The 20,309-nt window shown below is 38.1% G+C and overlaps 1 protein-coding gene across 1 annotated transcript in view; it reads left to right on the plus strand.

Annotated features, from left to right (window-relative positions):
• The window catches only part of LOC119542578 (putative tetratricopeptide repeat protein 41), a 120,455-nt gene extending 101,030 nt beyond the window's left edge, over window positions 1-19,425 (plus strand). The window contains 2 exon segments of the mRNA XM_037847353.1: window positions 18,532-18,658; window positions 18,750-19,425. Coding sequence (XP_037703281.1) covers window positions 18,532-18,658; window positions 18,750-19,425 — 803 coding nt within the window.
• Window positions 19,426-20,309: the final 884 nt, after the last annotated feature.

Raw genomic sequence — 20,309 nt, forward strand, 5'->3', positions numbered from 1 at the left:
AAAGTAAAAGAGAACACCCAAAACATCCCATCTCCCCCATCCTACCCTATTACTTATTTACATTTTTGTCCCCATTTTTCTACTCAGCTGTCCATACACTATAAAGGGCATGTGAGCCACAAGATTTTCACAATCACACAGTCTCACCTTATAAGCTATATAGTTATATGATTGTCTTCAAGAGTCAAGGATACTGGGTTGCAGTTTGACAGTTTCAGGTATTTCCTTCTAGCTATTCTAATATACTAAAAACAGATATCTATATATGCATAAGAATAGCCTCCAGAATGACCTCTCAACTGCATTTGAAATCTCTCAGCCACTGAAACTTTATTTTGTTTCATATCTCTTCCCCCTTTTGGTCAAGAAGGCTTTCTCAATCCCACGATGCCAGGTTCAGACTCATCCTCTGGAGTTATGTCCCACATAGCCAGGGAAATTTACACCGTTGGAAGTCATGTCCCATGTAGCATGGAGGGCATCTAGTCTACCTGCTGAGGTGGCTTAGAGAGAGAGAGGTCACATCTGAGCACAAGAGGTTCTCTGGGGGAGACTCTTAGGCACAATTTGAAGTAGGCTTAGCCTCTCCTTTGCAGTAACAAGCTTCATAAGGGCAAGCCCCAAGATTGAGGGCTTGGCCTACTAAATTGGTAGTCCCCAATGCTTGCAAAAATATAAGGAATTCCCGAGGTGGGTAAGTTTAATATTTCCACATTTTCCCCTAGTCCCTCAAGGGGACTTTACAAATACTTTTTTATACTCTGCCCAAATTACTCTGTGATATATTGGGGCTTCACACTAACCTGTACAAACCAGTCAGGTCTCACTGGCTATTCAATGTTCCATGTAATTATGGTGTTTGAATAAACTGACCATACTAGTCAAGTTATATAGTATGCTACAGAAAATATAGATTTTCCACCAAATAAACATCTTTTCCTTTGGTCTCACAAAGAAGTTGAAGTTTTAGAACACAGTCAATATCATTCTTTACCCTTTAGTTTGATATAGCTTAGTCCTAACTAAGTCCGTTTCATTCATATCTCTAACTGAAGTCTGATCTCTTTTTTAGCTTCTTAACTAAGTCCGTTTTGTTCATATCTCTAACTGAAGTCTGATCTCTTTTTTAGCTTCTTTGACATATGCTGTATGGGGTAATGCTGACATTCATAGAAGCCTAACTCTGGCTCTGAGTCTCAGGTGTCACACGGATCCAAAGTTTCAGGGACTGACCAGGTTATACACAAAGAGCTCAGCATCTCAGAATTTAGAAATAAATGGAATAGATGTTACTGCTCTAAGAGCTTACAATCTAGGAAACTTTACAGTAAGCCTTCCCCTGATAACCTTTGCTCTCAGTTTCAATTCTCAGAGTTTGCACATTATAATTAGTCTATATTAGTGAGGCGTTATAATGTTTGTTTTTTCATTTCTGGCTAATTTCACACAACATACTGTCCTCAAGGTTCATTTACCCAGTTGCATACCTCATAACTTCATTCCTTTTTGTATATGGTGTATACATAATCCATTGTATGTATACACCACAGTTCAGCATTCTGTTTATCAGTAGATGTACCCTTAGGTCACCTTCATCCTTTGTGAATCATGAATACTGCCACCATAAACACCAGTATGCAAATGTCCACTCGTGTCCCTGCTCTCAATTCTTCCAAGTATATACCCAGTAATGGGGTTGTAGGACCATATGGCTACCCCAAACTTAGCTTCCTGTGGAACCACCACACTGCTCTCCAGGTGGGCTGCACCATTCTACATCCCACCAACAGTGATTAGGTACGTCCCTCTCTCCACATTTTATCCAGTGCTTGTATCCCTCTGTTTATTTTTTAAACATTTCATCCTAAGTAAACAATCAGTGGTGCCCTGTGTAATCACATAATTATGCATTCACTACCACAATCTATATATTTCCATTTCTTCCACAAAGAAAGAGGAAGAGCATAATGAAGTCCTTTGATGCACAAAGGTTTTAATTTTGAAGAGTTCCTATTTATCTATTTTTTCTTTGGTTGCTCATGCATTTGGTTCCTGAAGTTGCTTCCCTATGTTTTCTTATAGCAGTTTTGTAGTTTTGGTTCTTATATTAAGGCCTTTTATCCATTTTGAGTTAATTTTTGTATGTGGTGAAGTAGGGATCTACTTTCATTCTTTGGCATATAGATGTCCAGTTTTCCCACCACCATTTATTGAAGATACTATTCGTTTCCTATTGAGTGGATTTGACACTCTTGTCAAAAACCATTTGGCCATAAATGTGAGGTTTTTTTCCTGAACTCTCAATTCAATTCCATTCGTCTATATGTCTGTCCTTGTGCCACTACCATGCTGTTTTGTTTCCTGTAGCTCTGTAAGAAGTTTTAAAAATGGGAAGTATGAGCAACCAACTTCATTCTTCTTTTTCCAGATGGTTTTGGCTATTGAGGGTCCCTTAACACTTCTCTATATATTTGAGGATTGGCTTTTACATTTCTGCAAAGGAAGCTATTGGAATTTTGATTGGGATTGCACTGAATTTGTAAATTGCTTAGGGTAGAATTCACATTTTAACAGTATTTAGTCTTCCAATCCACGAACATGGAATGTCCCTCTTTATTTAGGTTTTCTTTGATTTCTTTCAGTAATGTTTTGTAGTTTTCAGTGTAAAAGTCCTTTACATCCTTAGTTAAATTTATTCCTAGATATTTGATTCTTTTAGTTGTTATTGTAAATGTAAGTTTTTTTCTTGATTTCTTCTTCAGATTGTTCATTACTTGTGTATAGAAACACTACTGATTTTTGGGTGTTGATCTTGTACCCTGCCACTTTGTGGAATTCATTTATTAGAGTTAGTAGATTTATTATGAATTTTTCAGGATTTTCTATATATAGGATCATGTCATCTGCAAATAGTGAATGTTTTACTTCTTCCTTTCTAATTTGGATGCCTTTTATTTCTTTATTTCTGTGGCTAGAACTTCCAGTACAATGTTGAATAACAGTGTAACAGTGGGCATCCTTGTCTTATTCCTGAGCTTAGAGGGAAAGCTTTCAGTCTTTCACCATTGAGTATGATATTAGCTATGGGTTTTTCATATATGCTTTTTATCATGTTGAGGAAGTTTCCTTTTATTCTTATTTTTCTAAGTGTTTTTAACAAGAAAAGTGTTGGATATTGTCAAATGCCTTTTCTGTGTCAATTGAGATGACCTTTTTTTTTTTTTTGCTGCATTTGTGAATGTGGTGTATTATATTAATCGATTTTCTTATGTTGAACCACCCCTCCATGCCTGAGATAAATCCCACTTGATCATCATGTGTAATTCTTTTAATGTGCTGTTTTATTTGGTTTGCTAGTATTTTGTTGAGAATTTTTGCATCTATATTCATAAGGGGTATTGGTCTGTAATTTTATTTGCTTGTGGTGTCTTTATCTGGCTTTGGTATTAGGGTGATGTTGGCCCCATAAAATGAATTAGGAGCTCTCCTTTTTAATTTTTTTGAAGAGTTTAAGCAGGATTGGTGTTAATTATTCTTAGAATGTTTGGTAAAATTCACCTGTGAAGCCGTCTGGTCCTGGTATTTTCTTTGTTGGGAGGTTTTTGATTACTGTTTCAATCTCTTTACTAGTTATTGTTCTGTTGGGATCTTCTATTTCTTCTTGAGTCAGTGTAGGTAGTTTGTGTGTTTCTAGGTATTTGTTCATTTTGTCTAGATTACGTAAATTATTGGTGCACATTTGTTAATATTATCCTCTTATAATTAAAAAAATTTTTTTTTGTGGTCAGTGGTAATATCCACCTTTTCATTTCTGATTTTAGTTATTTGTGTTCTCTCTCTTTTTTTCCTTGTCAATCTAGCTAAAGGTTTGTCAATTTTATTGTCTTTTCAAAGAACCGTCTTTTGGTTCTTATTTAGAACCAAATAATGATTCTCTCTGTTGTTTTTTATTGTCTATTTCATTTATCTCTGCTCTAATTTTTCCATTCTTTTACTTTCAACCTACATGTGTCTTTGAATTTAAGGTGAGTGTCTGGTAAACAGCATAGTTGGATCCTGCTTTTTTATCCATTCTGCCAATCTCTGCCTTTTGACTGGAATGTTTAATTCACTTACATTTTTTTTTTTTTAATCATCATTTTATTGAGATATATTCACATACCACGCAGTCATACAAAACAAATTGTACTTTCGATTGTTTACAGTACCATTACATAGTTGTACATTCATCACCTAAATCAATCCCTGACACCTTCATTAGCACACACACAAAAATAACAAGAATAATAATTAGAGTGAAAAAGAGCAATTGAAGTAAAAAAGAACACTGGGTGCCTTTGTCTGTTTGTTTCCTTCCCCTACTTTTCTACACATCCATCCATAAACTAGACAAAGTGGAGTTTGGTCCTTATGGCATTCCCAATCCCATTGTCACCCCTCATAAGCTACATTTTTATACAACTGTCTTCGAGATTCATGGGTTCTGGGTTGTAGTTTAATAGTTTCAGGTATCCACCACCAGCTACCCCAATTCTTTAGAACCTAAAAAAGGTTGTCTAAAGTGTGCGTAAGAGTGCCCACCAGAGTGATCTCTCGGCTCGTTTTGGAATCTCTCTGCCACTGAAGCTTATTTCATTTCCTTTCACATCCCCCTTTTGGTCAAGAAGATGTTCTCCATCCCACGATGCCGGGTCTACATTCCTCCCCGGGAGTCATATTCCACGTTGCCAGGGAGATTCACTTCCCTGGGTGTCTGATCCCACGTAGGGGGGAGGGCAGTGATTTCACCTTTCAAGTTGGCTTAGCCAGAGAGAGAGGGCCACATCTGAGCAACAAAGAGGCATTCAGGAGGAGACTCTTAGGCACAAATACAGGGAGGCCTAGGCTCTCCTTTGCAGCAACCGTCTTCCCAAGGGTAAAACTTATGGTAGAGGGCTCAACCCGTCAAACCACCAGTCCCCTATGTCTGTGGTCATGTTAGCAACCATGGAGGTGGGGTAGGCAAATACCCCTGCATTCTCCACAGGCTCCTCAAGGGGGCACTACATCTTTTTTTATTTTTCCTTGTTTGTCTTTTTTCTTTCTTTTTTTTTTTTTTAACTTTCCCTTCTTTTTTAAATCAACTGTATGAAAAAAAAAGTTAAAAAGAAAACAAACATACAATAAAAGAACATTTCAAAGAGACCATAACAAGGGAGTAAGAAAAAGACAACTAACCTAAGATAACTGCTTAACTTCCAACATGTTCCTACTTTACCCCAAGAAAGTTACGTAATATAGCAACATTTCAGTGAACTTGTTCCTACTACATCCATCAGAAATTAACAGACCATAGTCATTTCTGGGCATCCCCAGAACGTTAAATAGCTTATCTGTTCTTCTTGGATTATTGTTCCCCCTTCCTTAATTGCTCTCTACTGCTAGTTCCCCTACATTCTACATTATAAACCATTTGTTTTACATTTTTCAAAGTTCACATTAGTGGTAGCATATAATATTTCTCTTTTTGTGCCTGGCTTATTTCGCTCAGCATTATGTCTTCAAGGTTCATCCATGTTGTCATATGTTTCACCAGATCGTTCCTTCTTACTGCCGCGTAGTATTCCATCGTGTGTATATGCCACATTTTATTTATCCACTCATCTGTTGAAGGACATTTGGGTTGTTTCCATCTCTTGGCAATTGTGAATAATGCTGCTATGAACATTGGCGTGCAGATATCTGTTCGTGTCACTGCTTTCCGATCTTCCGGGTATATACCGAGAAGTGCAATCGCTGGATCGAATGGTAGCTCTGTATGTAGTTTTCTAAGGAACTGCCAGACTGACTTCCAGAGTGGCTGAACCATTATACAGTCCCACCAACAATGAATAAGAGTTCCAATTTCTCCACATCCCCTCCAGCATTTGTAGTTTCCTGTTTGTTTAATGGCAGCCATTCTAACCGGTGTTAGATGGTATCTCATTGTGGTCTTAATTTGCATCTCTCTAATAGCTAGTGAAGCTGAACATTTTTTCATGTGTTTCTTGGCCATTTGTATTTCCTCTTCAGAGAACTGTCTTTTCATATCTTTTGCCCATTTTATAATTGGGCTGTCTGTACTATTGTCATTGAGTTGTAGGATTTCTTTGTATATGCAAGATATCAGTCTTTTGTCAGATACATGGTTTCCAAAAATTTTTTCCCATTGAGTTGGCTGCCTCTTTACCTTTTTGAGAAATTCCTTTGAGGTGCAGAAACTTCTAAGCTTGAGGAGTTCCCATTTATCTATTTTCTCTTTTGTTGCTTGTGCTTTGGGTGTAAAATCTAGGAAGTGGCCTCCTAATACAAGGTCTTGAAGATGTTTTCCTACATTATCTTCTAGGAGTTTTATGGTACTTTCTTTTATATTGAGATCTTTGGTCCATTTTGAGTTAATTTTTGTGTAGGGGGTGAGGTAGGGGTCCTCTTTCATTCTTTTGGATATGGATATCCAACTCTCCCAGCCCCATTTGTTGAAAAGACCATTATGGCTCAGTTCGGTGACTTTGGGGGCCTTATCAAAGATCAGTCGGCCATAGATCTGAGGGTCTATCTCTGAATTCTCAATTCGATTCCATTGATCTATATGTCTATCTTTGTGCCAGTACCATGCTGTTTTGGCAACTGTGGCTTTATAATAAGCTTCAAAGTCAGGGAGTGTAAGTCCTCCCACTTCGTTTTTCTTTTTTAGAGTGTCTTTAGCAATTCGAGGCATCTTCCCTTTCCAAATAAATTTGATAACTAGCTTTTCCAAGTCTGCAAAGTAGGTTGTTGGAATTTTGATTGGGATTGCATTGAATCTGTAGATGAGTTTGGGTAGAATTGACATCTTAATGACATTTAGTCTTCCTATCCATGAACATGGAATATTTTTCCATCTTTTAAGGTCCCCTTCTATTTCTTTTAGTAGAGTTATGTAGTTTTCTTTGTATAGGTCTTTTACATCTTTGGTTAAGTTTATTCCTAGGTACTTGATTTTTTTAGTTGCTATGGAAAATGGTATCTTTTTTTTGAGTGTCTCTTCAGTTTGTTCATTTCTAGCATATAGAAACATTACTGACTTATGTGCATTAATCTTGTATCCCGCTACTTTGCTAAATTTGTTTATTAGCTCTAGCAGGTGTATCGTCGATTTCTCAGGGTTTTCTAGATACAAGATCATATCATCTGCAAACAATGACAGTTTTACTTCTTCTTTTCCAATTTGGATGCCTTTTATTTCTTTGTCTTGCCGGATTGCCCTGGCTAGCACTTCCAGCACAATGTTGAATAACAGTGGTGACAGCGGGCATCCTTGTCTTGTTCCTGATCTTAGAGGGAAGGCTTTCAGTCTCTCACCATTGAGTACTATGCTGGCTGTGGGTTTTTCATATATGCTCTTTATCATGTTGAGGAAGTTTCCTTCAATTCCTACCTTTTGAAGTGTTTTTATCAAAAAGGGATGTTGGATTTTGTCAAATGCTTTTTCAGCATCTATTGAGATGATCAATTGATTTTTCCCTTTCGAGTTTTTAATGTGTTGTAATACATTGATTGTTTTTCTTATGTTGAACCATCCTTGCATGCCTGGAATGAACCCCACTTGGTCATGGTGTATGATTTTTTTAATGTGTCTTTGGATTCGATTTGCAAGTATTTTGTTGAGGATTTTTGCATCTATATTCATTAGGGAGATTGGCCGGTAGTTTTCCTTTTTTGTAGCATCTTTGCCTGGTTTTGGTATTAGATTGATGTTAGCTTCATAAAATGAGTTAGGTAGTGTTCCATTTTTTTCAATGTTTTGAAAGAGTTTGAGTAAGATTGGTGTCAGTTCTTTCTGGAAAGTTTGGTAGAATTCCCCTGTGAAGCCATCTGGCCCTGGGCATTTATTTGTGGGAAGATTTTTGATGACTGATTGGATCTCTTTGCTTGTGATGGGTTGGTTGAGGTCTTCTATTTCTTCTCTGGTCAGTCTAGGTTGTTCATATGTTTCCAGGAAATTGTCCATTTCTTCTACATTATCCAGTTTGTTGCCATACAGTTGTTCATAATATCCTCTTATAATTTTTTTAATTTCTTCAGGATCTGCAGATATGTCACCTTTTTCATTCATTATTTTGTTTATATGGGTCTTCTCTCTTTTTGATTTTGTCAGTCTAGCTAGGGGCTTGTCAATCTTGTTGATCTTCTCAAAGAACCAACTTTTGGTGATATTTATCCTCTCTATTGTTTTTTTGTTCTCTATGTCATTTATTTCTGCTTTAATCCTTGTTATTTCTTTTCTTCTACTTGGTTTAGGATTGGTTTGCTGTTCATTTTCTAGCTTCTTCAGTTGATCCATTAGTTCTTTGATTTTGGCTCTTTCTTCCTTTTTAATATATGCGTTTAGTGCTATAAATTTCCCCCTTAGCACTGCTTTTGCTGCATCCCATAGGTTTTGGTATGTTGTGTTCTCATTTTCATTAGTCTCTATATATTTAGCAAGTTCTCTTGCTATTTCTTCTTTAACCCACTGATTGTTTAGGAGTGTGTTGTTTAACCTCCAGGTATTTGTGAATTTTCTAAGTCTCTGATGGTTATTGACTTCTAATTGTATTCCATTGTGGTCAGAGAATGTGCTTTGAATAATTTCAATCTTTTTAAATTTATTGAGGCTTGTTTTATGTCCCAGCATATGATCTATTCTGGAGAAAGTTCCGTGAGCACTAGAAAAGTATGTGTATCCTGGTGATTTGGGATGTAATGTCCTGTAGATGTCTGTTAAATCTAATTCATTTATCAGATTGTTTAGGTTTTCAATTTCCTTATTGGTCTTCTGTCTGGTTGATCTATCTATAGGAGAGAGTGATGTGTTGAAGTCTCCCACAATTATTGTGGAAACATCAATTGCTTCCTTTAGTTTTGCCAGTGTTTCTCTCATGTATTTTGTGGCACCTTGATTGGGTGCATAGACATTTACGATTGTTATTTCTTCTTGCTGAATTGCCCCTTTTATTAGTATGTAGTGGCCTTCTTTGTCTCTCAAAACATCCCTGCATTTGAAGTCTATTTTATCTGAGATTAATATTGCTACACCTGCTTTCTTTTGGCTGTAGCTTGCATGAAATATTTTTTTCCATCCTTTCACTTTCAGTTTCTTTGTGTCCCTGTGACTAAGATGAGTCTCTTGTATGCAACATATTGATGGATCATTTTTTTTGATCCATTCTGCGAATCTATATCTTTTAATTGGGGAGTTTAATCCATTTACATTCAACGTTAAAACCGTGAAGGCATTTCTTGAATCGGCCATCTTATCCTTTGGTTTATGTTTGCCATATTTTCCCCTCTCTCTGTTAATATCCTTTATTGTACCCATACCGAATCTCTTTAGTACTGAACCTTTCTCCAAGTCTCTCTGTCCTGTCTTTGTTTCTCTGTCTGTAGGGCTCCCTTTAGTATCTCCAGTAGGGCAGGTCTCTTGTTAGCAAATTCTCTCAGCATTTCTTTGTCTGTGAAAAATTTAAGCTCTCCCTCAAATTTGAAGGAGAGCTTTGCTGGATAAAGTATTCTTGGCTGGAAATTCCTCTCACTCAGAATTTTAAATATATCGTGCCACTGCCTTCTTGCCTCCATGGTGGCTGCTGAGTAGTCACTACTTAGTCTTATGCTGTTTCCTTTGTATGTGGTGAATTGCTTTTCTCTTGCTGCTTTCAGAACTTGCTCCTTCTCTTCTATGTTTGACAGTGTGATCAGTATATGTCTCGGAGTGGGTTTTTTTGGATTTATTCTATTTGGAGTTCGCTGAGCATTTATGATTTGTGTATTTATGTTGTTTAGAAGATTTGGGAAGTTTTCCCCAACAATTTCTTTGAATACTCTTCCTAGACCTTTACCCCTTTCTTCCCCTTCTGGGACACCAATGAGTCTTATATTCGGACGTTTCATATTATCTATCATATCCCTGAGGTCCATTTCGAGTTTTTCAATTTTTTTCCCCATTCTTTCTTTTATGCTTTCATTTTCCATTCTGTCATCTTCCAGGTCACTGATTCGTTGTTCAACTTCCTCTAGTCTTGTACTATGAGTGTCCAGAATCTTTTTAATTTGGTCAACAGTTTCTTTAATTTCCATAAGATCATCCATTTTTTTATTTAGTCTTGCAATGTCTTCTTTATGCTCTTCTAGGGTCTTCTTGATTTCCTTCATATCCCGTACTATGGTCTCATTGTTCATCTTTAGTTCTTTGAGTAGCTGCTCTAGGTGCTGTGTCTCTTCTGGTCTTTTGATTTGGGTGCTTGGGCTTGGGTTATCCATATCGTCTGGTTTTTTCATATGCTTTATAATTTTCTGTTGTTTTTGGCCTCGTGGCATTTGCTGAACTTGATAGGGTTCTTTTAGGGTTTGTAGACCTATTGAAGTCCTTATCTCTAATTTATCAGATCTACAGCTTCGTGGAGTACACTTTCTCTAACTAACCAGCAGGTGGCGTCCACGAGCCACCTGTTCTCCACAAGCCAGTTCTCCCCTGCTTAGCCTTTTTGGTGAGTGGGGGAGTGAGTCTTGTGGGGCCCAATTGGTGTACCAAGCTTGCGTGTGTAGTTGGTGTTGCCTGCCCTGTATGTGGGGCGTGTTTCTGGGCAGTCGGGGAGGGGGGGTGGCCCTAACAATCAAATCTCCCTGATGATCCTAGAGTTTTAAAGCTGCTGCAATAGTCTAATCCTTCAGTTCAGTCCTGCCACAGTTTGTCTCTGTCCACTGACCCACAAGTCTTTGGTATTGGCGTATGGCTCCTGAGACTTGCAAGTGGGCCCCTCTTCCAGGCCGTGCACCCCGGGTCCTCTGTTGAGGGATGACTGTGCTATGTCACAGGTGAGTGCCGTCCCCCCAGGGCAGTTCTGGGCTGCTGGGCTGTGTAGGGAGGCTCCCAGTCTGCTCAAATGATGGCTGAATGGGGCTTTGTTAATTCACACTGCTCCACCTTCCCAGCTCTGGGACATTCAGCTGAGGTTGCAGGGAAGGCTAATGTCCACGCCCAGTTTTGTGGTGTGTGCCTGTTATTTGAAGCACTTCCGTCACACTGGGTTGTCTGGGGCAGCTCTGGGCTATGGGGCTGGCGATGGGCAGGAGTGTTTCCTGTCCACCAGGATGGTGGCTGTGAGCGGACACCCCCCTTTTCTTGGGAAGTTGTGTTGTTTAGTGAATTTTCTCAGCCACTGGATTATTTCCTTTTGGCTCAGAGCTCTCTTAGTTCTGCTCTTGACTTGACCTGCCCAAATTGCAATTCTTTGAAGCTTTCTGTATTGGGCTTCTTAGAGTAATTGTTTTAGAAAAAGAAAAAAGGATTTAAAAAAAAAAAAAAAAAAAAAAAAAAAAAAAGGCCCTCCTCAGAGATCTAATGGGTTATTGAAATGCTAATAGACAAAGCAACCAGGGCCATTAAGGAAAGGTCCACAAGGCAGAGAGATCAGCTTTTCTTCGGGATTTGCATATGCGCCTCAAGGCCTGAGCTCCGCCCTTCCCCTCTCTGTGTTCACGAGAACTCCAAAAATCCTCTGCTTTTATTTTGGAGTTTTTCGTGTTGTTTTTTTTCTATGCCTGTCTCCTCTCTGCTGGGCTGGCTGCTCTCAGAGTCTCTGGTGTCTGGTCTCAGTCTATCTATGGTTGGAGTTTGAATCAGTAGAATGAGTTTCCGATAAGAGCAGCCACTGCAGTTCTCCCTTCTCCTTCCCGGAGCTGACAGCCCCTCCTCCCCCGGGACTGAGCCTGGCAGGGAGGGGCGCGGGTCCCCTGGCCGCAAAAACTTACAGATTTCGCTGATCTCAGCAGTTCCACGTTTTCATGAGTGTTGTATGAAGTATGCCCAAAGACAGATTGCTCTGTGGTGTCCAGTCCACGCAGTTCCTGGCTTTTTACCTACTTTCCTGGAGGAGTAACTAAAACTTACAGCTCACCAGTCTGCCATCTTGCCCCGCCTCCTAATTCACTTACATTTAAGGTAACTACTGATAATGCAGGACTTTCTTCTGCCATTGTATTATTTGTACACTGTGTATCTTTTTTGTCCCTCAATTCTTCTGTTATTGCCTACTTTCATATTTATTAAATTTTTTATATTGTACCACTTTGAGTTCATTCTCATTTCTTTGTGTATATATTTTTCATATATTTTCTTGTGGTTACCTTGGGGCTTAACTTTAATATCCTAAATCTATAATAATCACTTTTGATTTCATACCAACTTATCTTCAATAGCTTATGAAAACACTGTTCTTATGCCATTCTACTCACCCTCCTTTTTTTGTACTTTTTAGAAATTATGTCTTTATACATGTGTCCAAAACCATAAGTAGCATTACTTTTTGTGCATATGAATTTTAGAACTTGTAAGAAGTAAAAAGTGGAGTTACATACTAAAAAGTAAATACAATACTACTAGCATGTATAATTATCCTTATGGTTACCTTTACCAGAGGTCTTTATTTCTTTATGCTGCTTGGATTCACTGTCTAGTATCTTCCTTTCAGTCTGAATAACTCCTTTTAGCATTGCTTGTAGGCCAGGCCTAGTGGTGATGAACTCCCTCAGCTTTTGTTTATCTGGAAATGTCTTACTGTCTAATTTTTTTCTATTCTTTTTTTAATGCAATTTTATTGAGAGGTACTCACACACTATATAATCCTGCCAAAGTATACAATCAGTGGCACACAGTATCATCATATAGTTGTGCATTCATCACCACAATCAATTTTCGAGCATTTTCACTATTCCAAAATAAAGAAAAAATATAAAAATTGTAAAAAATTGAAAAAATTAGAAGAATGCCCAAACCATCCCATATCTCTTATCCCCCCTATTATTTATATATTTTTGTCATTATTTTATTACTCATCTGCCCATACACTGGTTAAAAGGAGTGTCACAGTCACATGATAAAAGCTATATACTTATGATTATCATCAAGAATCAAATCTACTGGATTGCCATTCAACATATTCAGGTATTTCCTTCTAGCTATTCTAATACACTAGCCACTAAAAAGGATTATCTATACAATGCATAAGAATAACCTCCAGATTGACCTCTCAACTCCATTTGAGATCTCTCAGCCAGTGATACTTCATTTTGTTTCATTTCTTTTCCCCCTTTTGGTCAAGATGGCTTTCTCACTCCCATGATGCCAGGGCCAGGCTCATCCCTGGGTTTCCTGTCCATCACTGACGGGGAGACTTACACCCCTTGGAGTCATGTCCCACATAGGGGAGAGGGTAGTGAGTTTATTTGCAGAGTTGGCTATCTGTCACTCACTTTTTTTTTTTTCTGGGTCCTTGGTTTGATGTTTTTGAGCTTGAATCTTAAGACAATAATTTAAAAACCATTGTCTACATTTGATGATATTTGAACAAAACAGTAGCATCCATGTTCTTTTATATATATATATATATATATATATATATATATATATATATATATAGTCTCTAGTTTATGTCGATTGTATTTTTCCCTCAATACCTCCCTATTTTTAATACCTTGCAAGGTTGACATTCATTTGTTCTCACTCATGAAAAAACATTTGTACATTTTATCACAATTGTCGAACACTCTGGGTTTCACTGAGTTGTACAGTCCCAGTCTTTATCCTTCCTCTTTTCTTCTATTGTCCCACATGCTCCTAACCTTCCTCTTTCAACCATATTCATAGTTATCTTTGTTCAGTGTACTTACACTGCTGTGCTACCATCACCCAAAATTGTGTTCCAAACCTCTAACTCCTGTCTTTTTCCTATCTGTCTGTAATGCTCCCTTTAGTGTTTCCTGTAGAGCAGGTATCTTGTTCACAGACTCTGTAATTGTCTGTTTGTCAGAGAATATTTTGAACTCTCCCTCATATTTGAAGGACAGTTTTGCTGGATATAGGATTCTTGGTTGGTGGTTTTTCTCTTTCAGTATCTTAAATATATCATATCACTTCCTTCTTGCCTCCATGGTTTCTGCTGAGAAATCCACACATAGTCTTATTAAGCTTCCTTTCTATGTGATGGATCACTTTTCTCTCGCTGCTTTCAGGATTCTCTCTGTCTTTGATGTTTGATAATCTGATTATTAAGTATCTTGGCTTAGGCCTATTCAGATCTGCACTTCTTGGATCTATAATTTTATGTCTTTCATAAGAGATGGGAAATTTTCATTGATTATTTCCTCTATTATTGCTTCTGCCCCTTTACCCTTCTCTTCTCCTTCTGGGACACCAATGACGCATACATTCTTGCATTTTGTTTTGTCCTTAAGTTCCTGGAGACATTGCTCATATTTTTCCATTCTTTTCTCTATCTGTTCTTTTGTGTGTAGGCTTTCAGTTGCCTTGTTCTCCAGTTTCTAAGTGTTTTCTTCTGCCTCTTGAGCGCTGCTGTTGTATGTTTACATTGTGTCTTTCATCTCTTGTGCTGTGCCTTTCATTTCCATAGATTCTGCTAGTTGTGTTTTAGAACTTTTGATTTCTGCCTTATGTACACCCAGTGTCTTCTTTATAGGCTTTATCTCCTTTGCTATATCGTCCCTAAACTTTTTGAATTGATTTAGCATTAGTTATTTAAATTCCTGTATCTCAGTTGAAGTGTAAGTATGTTCCTTTGACTGGGCCATAACTTCATTTTTCTTAGTGTAGGTTGTAGTTTTCTGTTGTCTAGGCATCTGGCCTCCTTGGCCACTGCAATCAGGTTTTCCCAGGTGAGAAGGTCCCAGAAGGAAGAAATATTCAGTATCCAGTTTCCCTGATGTTGTGTCTTAGAGGATTGACACACCCTGTGCTTTTCTGCCCAGCAGGTGGTGCCTGTCAGCCTGTCACTCCAGACTGGTATAAGGGGGTGTGGCCTGTGGCTGTTTTCCCCCAGGATCTGGGGTCTGGTTCTGAAAGGAAGGTGGGTAGTAGAGCTGGGCCCCACCTTCTTCCTCTTAGGGAAGCTGTGCCCCGTAGAGAGAGGTCATTTGCATATAAATAGATCTTTTGTTTCTCTGACTCTGCTATCTCCACCCTTGTCTGAGTCAGAGTGCTGCAAGTTTAAAATTGCTGAGGTTTTCTCTACTGCAGAGCACTGAAAGCTGAAAACGGCTGAGGCTTTCTCCACTGAGCTGCCCAGGTAGAGAGAGAAAGGGACAGAAAGCCCCTTTCAGGGTCAGTCTACGGCCCCCATATTCACCCGTGTGCCAGAGATAGCACCCGATTCTTTGGGCTCCCTGTCCTGAGACAGATACGTCCCCTGACTCTCCAAGTTCAGTTTCCACCAAAAGCCTCTGTCTGCTTGTTGGGGATTTGTAGTTTGTATTGAGCAGTTAACATTTGTTAATTAAAACCCCAGTTGGAGCTGGGCTGAGGTATATTCACTTGTTCGGAGAGTGCTGCTCTCTATCACAGCGAGGTTCTGCAGTTCAGGCTGCTGTGAGGGAGGGACTTTTGGCTGGGGACAGCAGGTTTTACTTACAGATTTTATGCTGTGATCTCAGGCATTTCTCCCAATCCAGATTGTTGCACGATGTGTGGACAGTCACAGTCGTCTCCCAGCAGTTATTCCAGATCTTTCACTTGTTGTTCCTGGTTTTTTATTAGTTGCTCTGGGGGGACTAACTAACTTCCACTCCTCTCTATGACACCATCTTCTCCCTCCTCTCACTCATTTTTAAAAGACAGTCTTGCTAGATATAAAATTCTTGGTTGAACATTGTTTTCTTTCTGTACTTTAAATATATCTTCCCACTACCTTCTTGCCTCCATGGTTTCTGATGAGAAGTTGGAACTTAATCTTATTGGGACTCCCTTATGTGTAAGATGTTGCTTTTCTCTTGCAGCTTTCAAAACTCTCTCCTTTTCCTGGGAATTCAAATGTTTGTGTACTTTATGTCTGATGTAATTCTTTTTAAGATTATCCTGGGTGGTGTTCATTGGGCTTCTTTTGATTGTGCATATTCATGTCTGTCATTAAATTTGGGAAGTGTTCTGCCATTATTTCTTTGTATTTCCTTCTGCCCCTTTCTTTTTTTTCCTTCTGAAACTTCCATAATGTGTATATTAGTATGCTTGATGGTGTTCCAAAGGTCTCTTAGACCCTGTTTACTTTTCTTAATCTTTTTTTCTTTCTGTTCCTCAGTCTGAGTCATTTCATTGTCTTATCTTCTACTTCACTGATCCTTTCTTCTGCCAACTCCAATCCACTGCTGAACCCCTCTAGGGAAATTTTCATTTCAATCATTTTGGTTTTCAACTTCAGTGTTTCTGTTTGGGTCCTTTTTAGAAGTTTTATCTCTTTATCGAGGTTATCATATTATTCATTCATTGTTTTCCTTATATCATTTAGTTCTTTCTGTGTTTTCCTTTATCTCCTTGAGCATATTGAGGATCATTTTTTAAAAGTCTATGCCCAGTGTGTCCAAATTTGGTCTTCCTCATTGCTGATTTCTGGATTTTCATTTTGTTCCTTTGTACGGGCCATAATTTCCTGTTTCTTTGTTGCCTTGTAATCTTTGGTTGCACACTGTACATTTTAATATTTTAAAGTTTTACCTTTTGGATTTAGTTCCTTAGCTGCCTGTTTCTTAAGTTTGTTTCCAGCTAGTGATATAATAGAGATTTCCTTGAGTGCCAATGCTTACAAAAACAAATAAAGCAATGCAAAAAACACCTTTCACAGTCTTTGCAAATTGGCTATGTGATGGCTAGTGCTCTCCTTAGGAGTTTAGTTCTCCTAGGGGATCAGCCTGAGGCAAATGTGAAGTGCAGGGCCCTCTTTATCTTTTCTGAGCGTGTATCTTGTCCTGGGCTTGTGCTTGCTTGTGGCCTTAGGAATTCCCCCATTTGCTGGAATTTGAATGCCCCCTGTACTAGCCGTGAAATAGACTTCCTCCCCTCCTGGGTGCGCAATTGTATAACTTAAAGTAGATAACCCTTTGACCCAAGCTGCTTTGACTTAATTGTTTCTTACACTGCCTTAGCTCTCTGCAAGCTGCTTCTTCCTGCAGAGCAAGTTTTGGGAGGGCAAACGGGAGATGAGTTTCCTGGTTCAGACTTTCAGGCTGCCTCCTGACAGATTAGCAGGGATATACAGGCACCCTGCTATGTGTATAGGAGTTATTCTGAACCCTCTGGAACAGGGCCAGGGGCTCACAATGGGAGCACTGGTTGGCTCTACACCACACAGGGGAGTAGGTGGGATAGGGGCCTGCATGGTTGCCATGAGTTTCTCCTACCATTTTTTAAAATTATTTTTTTTCTTGTAGAATATAACATAAATACTTAGTAGTGATAACTTTCCAAGTGCAATTTAGCAAGTAGTTAGAAGACCCCAGTGGTTACATTTTAAAAGAAGACACTGGGCAGATGGGGACAAAGATGGGAAAGACACTTTTCACTTTTTACCTTTATAACGTTTGATTTTGAATCATATGGATGCATGTCCTATTAAAAAGAATTAAAGAATAAAAAAGTGACAATAGTTTATACCTTACAGGATTACACAGGCCTGACAGTTGGAAATTCCTCATATACATTAGCTGTTATTATTAATAATACAGAGAGCTCTTGGGTCATTTGTCATTGCTTTCAGCCCAACATGCCCTGTGACCTCTTTAACCATATCCATATTGATGCCCTAAATGAACCAGCCTTACATTACATTTATTATCAGTGGTATAACTTTAACCACTTAACAGCAGCCTTGTAAATGGTTTAAATGAATAAACGAATTCCATTTGCAGCTTAGATTATGAAATGTAATTTTATTACTTCTTACATTTAATTAAAAAAATAAACAAATTTTGGGAAAATTTTTTTCTCAGTTATTTATTTTGAAACACTTTAAACCTCCAGAGAAGTTTCAAGAATAATATAACAAACATCTATACACACTTCCCTTATATTCACCAATATTAACATTTTGCTATATTTGCATTCTCTTTCTCTTTCTCACACATACGCATGCACACACACATTTTTCTGTACCATTTGAAAGCTAGTTGCAGATATAACACTTTTATTTCTAAATACTTCAGCCTGTCTCCTAGGTACAAGAACATTCCCCTATAGAACCACGATACAATTATCGAACTTAGGAAATTTAACTATTACACAGGACTGTTATCTAATGTATAGCTCACATTCAAATTTCCCCAAGTGTCTCACTAATGTCCTTTGTATCTGCTTTTGGATTCAGGATAGTTGAGTATCTTACATTGCATATGGTTATAATGTGTCCTTTTGACTAGATCCTAGCCTTGTTTGTCTTTCATGACATTGACAGCTATCAAGAATCTAGGTCTGCCCCTCCCCCCCAGCTCCTCCAAATGTCCTTCATTTTGTATCTGTCTGATTGTTTCCTCATGATTAGACTCAAGTTAAATGTTTTTTGGCAGGGATACTTCAGTAGATGATGTTCCATTGCCAATTACATTTTCGTAAATGTGGGGCTGTGGGGTGTTTTTTTTTTCATTTTATCCTTCTCTTTTAAATGTGAATACGGGTAATTTTTAAAAATTCTAATATTCTCATTTTCACTTATCCGGCAGGCCAGTTATTGCTAACTGACTCTTGTCATCACATAATGATTGAGGCAGTGGGCTATTTGTATAGGTCACTTGATTTAAGGGCGACCTATTTGGGATCTTCTCATTCATCAATCTGTGGAATCCTGCAGTGAGTTTTTGTTTCATATCTCAAAAAGAAATATGTTTCTGGAAATTAATGATATGTATATGACCTCTTGATAACTTTTGATCTTTCACAGCCTTCTGAGGGAAATTGAGCGGATCCGGGGCAAGAGATGTTGGCCACAAGGCACGACCCAGCAATATTCTGAGGGTTCTAGGAATGGCTCTTCATTATGGGAGAACTTTCTTAAAGTAAATTATCACAGCGCTCAAAGTTGTAATACAGTGAATTCTGGACTATTCACGAATGCAGATAAGCTACTTTGGGCCAAAAGCAGGGACTTGACACCTCCTGCAGTTGCAGAGAAATTAAAATTTGCTTCCGGAAAAGGGAAAAAGATCTTGAGACCCATTATTTGCATTTCTTCTGAGGAAAAGACCAGACAGAAGACACAAAGCCATGTTGAAATATGGAATGGCCCAGAAAAAGAGGCATCAAAGAAAAAGAAAGAGTATTCCTCTAAGATTTTAGCTTTGGGTAAAATGGATGGTGTAGTAAAACTCTCAAGGCAAAGAATTATGCCAGCTGAAAGCGAGAGTGGAAAAGGACAAATCACCACAATTTACCAGCATCCCCTGCTAGGGCCTCTTTGCACAAATAACCCCCAGGATTCCATATCTGAGCTCATATCAGAAAAGTGGCTTTTTCACAACTCAGATTACAGTTCATCTCCTCAGAAGTATTTTTTGCAGAGAAGATCTCAAATTTAAACAAAATTATTGATGACTCCAAATGATATCAATAAAGAATAAAAATTATTTTGGCCTCTTTTGTGTCTATAAGTTTTTTTCACTTGTCTTTATTTAGAACTCTTTGATGGGATATGGTGATAATCAAGGTCTGGGGATTTGATTTTTTTAGTCCCTTAAAATTTTGTAACTGATTTTAGCTAAAAAGCAATTTTTATGTGAGTCACATTTATGTGGTAGATAATGTTGAGCTCACAAAATTCTGTATCTAAAAATGTATCAAAACAATGTTAAGGTTCTAGTCGTGTTACTTTCATATTGTTATCTATTTTGAATAAATGAATTAATTTTCCATGCAAACAAAATATTACAATCACTCCAAACTTTTTCATAAAACATGAACAAGAAAAGATATAAATTGGAATGTACATAAACCAGAAAGTCAGTTTAAAGCCTGTATATTTATCTGTTTTAAACATTTTAATTGTCTCTCATTTTATAGATATTTGTAAGACATAACCATTACCATTTAAAGATTACTCACTGACTACTTTCTTCCCTACCCCCCAACTAAATCCTATATACTATGTTAGGAAGCTAAATGGAAGAATGGACTCAGCTGTGAGACCTTAAGGGCATTACTTAACCTCGCTCTTAGCCTAAATTTCTTTATCTCTAAAATGGGAGAAATTGTGGTGCCTGCTTTTCAGGATTACTGAGAGGATTGCATCAGTTAATGCACATAGCAGGCCTTCAAGAAATGGTAGTTATCATTATCTGTCATGATCCAATCCACATGCCACCTTTTTTCCATGAAACGTCTGGAACTCCTCCAGCCCACAATTTAAACATATACTAATGCCTTGAGTTATTTGTCTTAGATCGTGCCCCACCTAGGTCACATATGTAGTCCCTCAAGCAGAGGGCTAGCCTTGAGAATGATTCCC

This window comes from Choloepus didactylus, chromosome 8, assembly GCF_015220235.1.
Source record: "Choloepus didactylus isolate mChoDid1 chromosome 8, mChoDid1.pri, whole genome shotgun sequence".
NCBI classification, from domain to species: domain Eukaryota; kingdom Metazoa; phylum Chordata; class Mammalia; order Pilosa; family Megalonychidae; genus Choloepus; species Choloepus didactylus.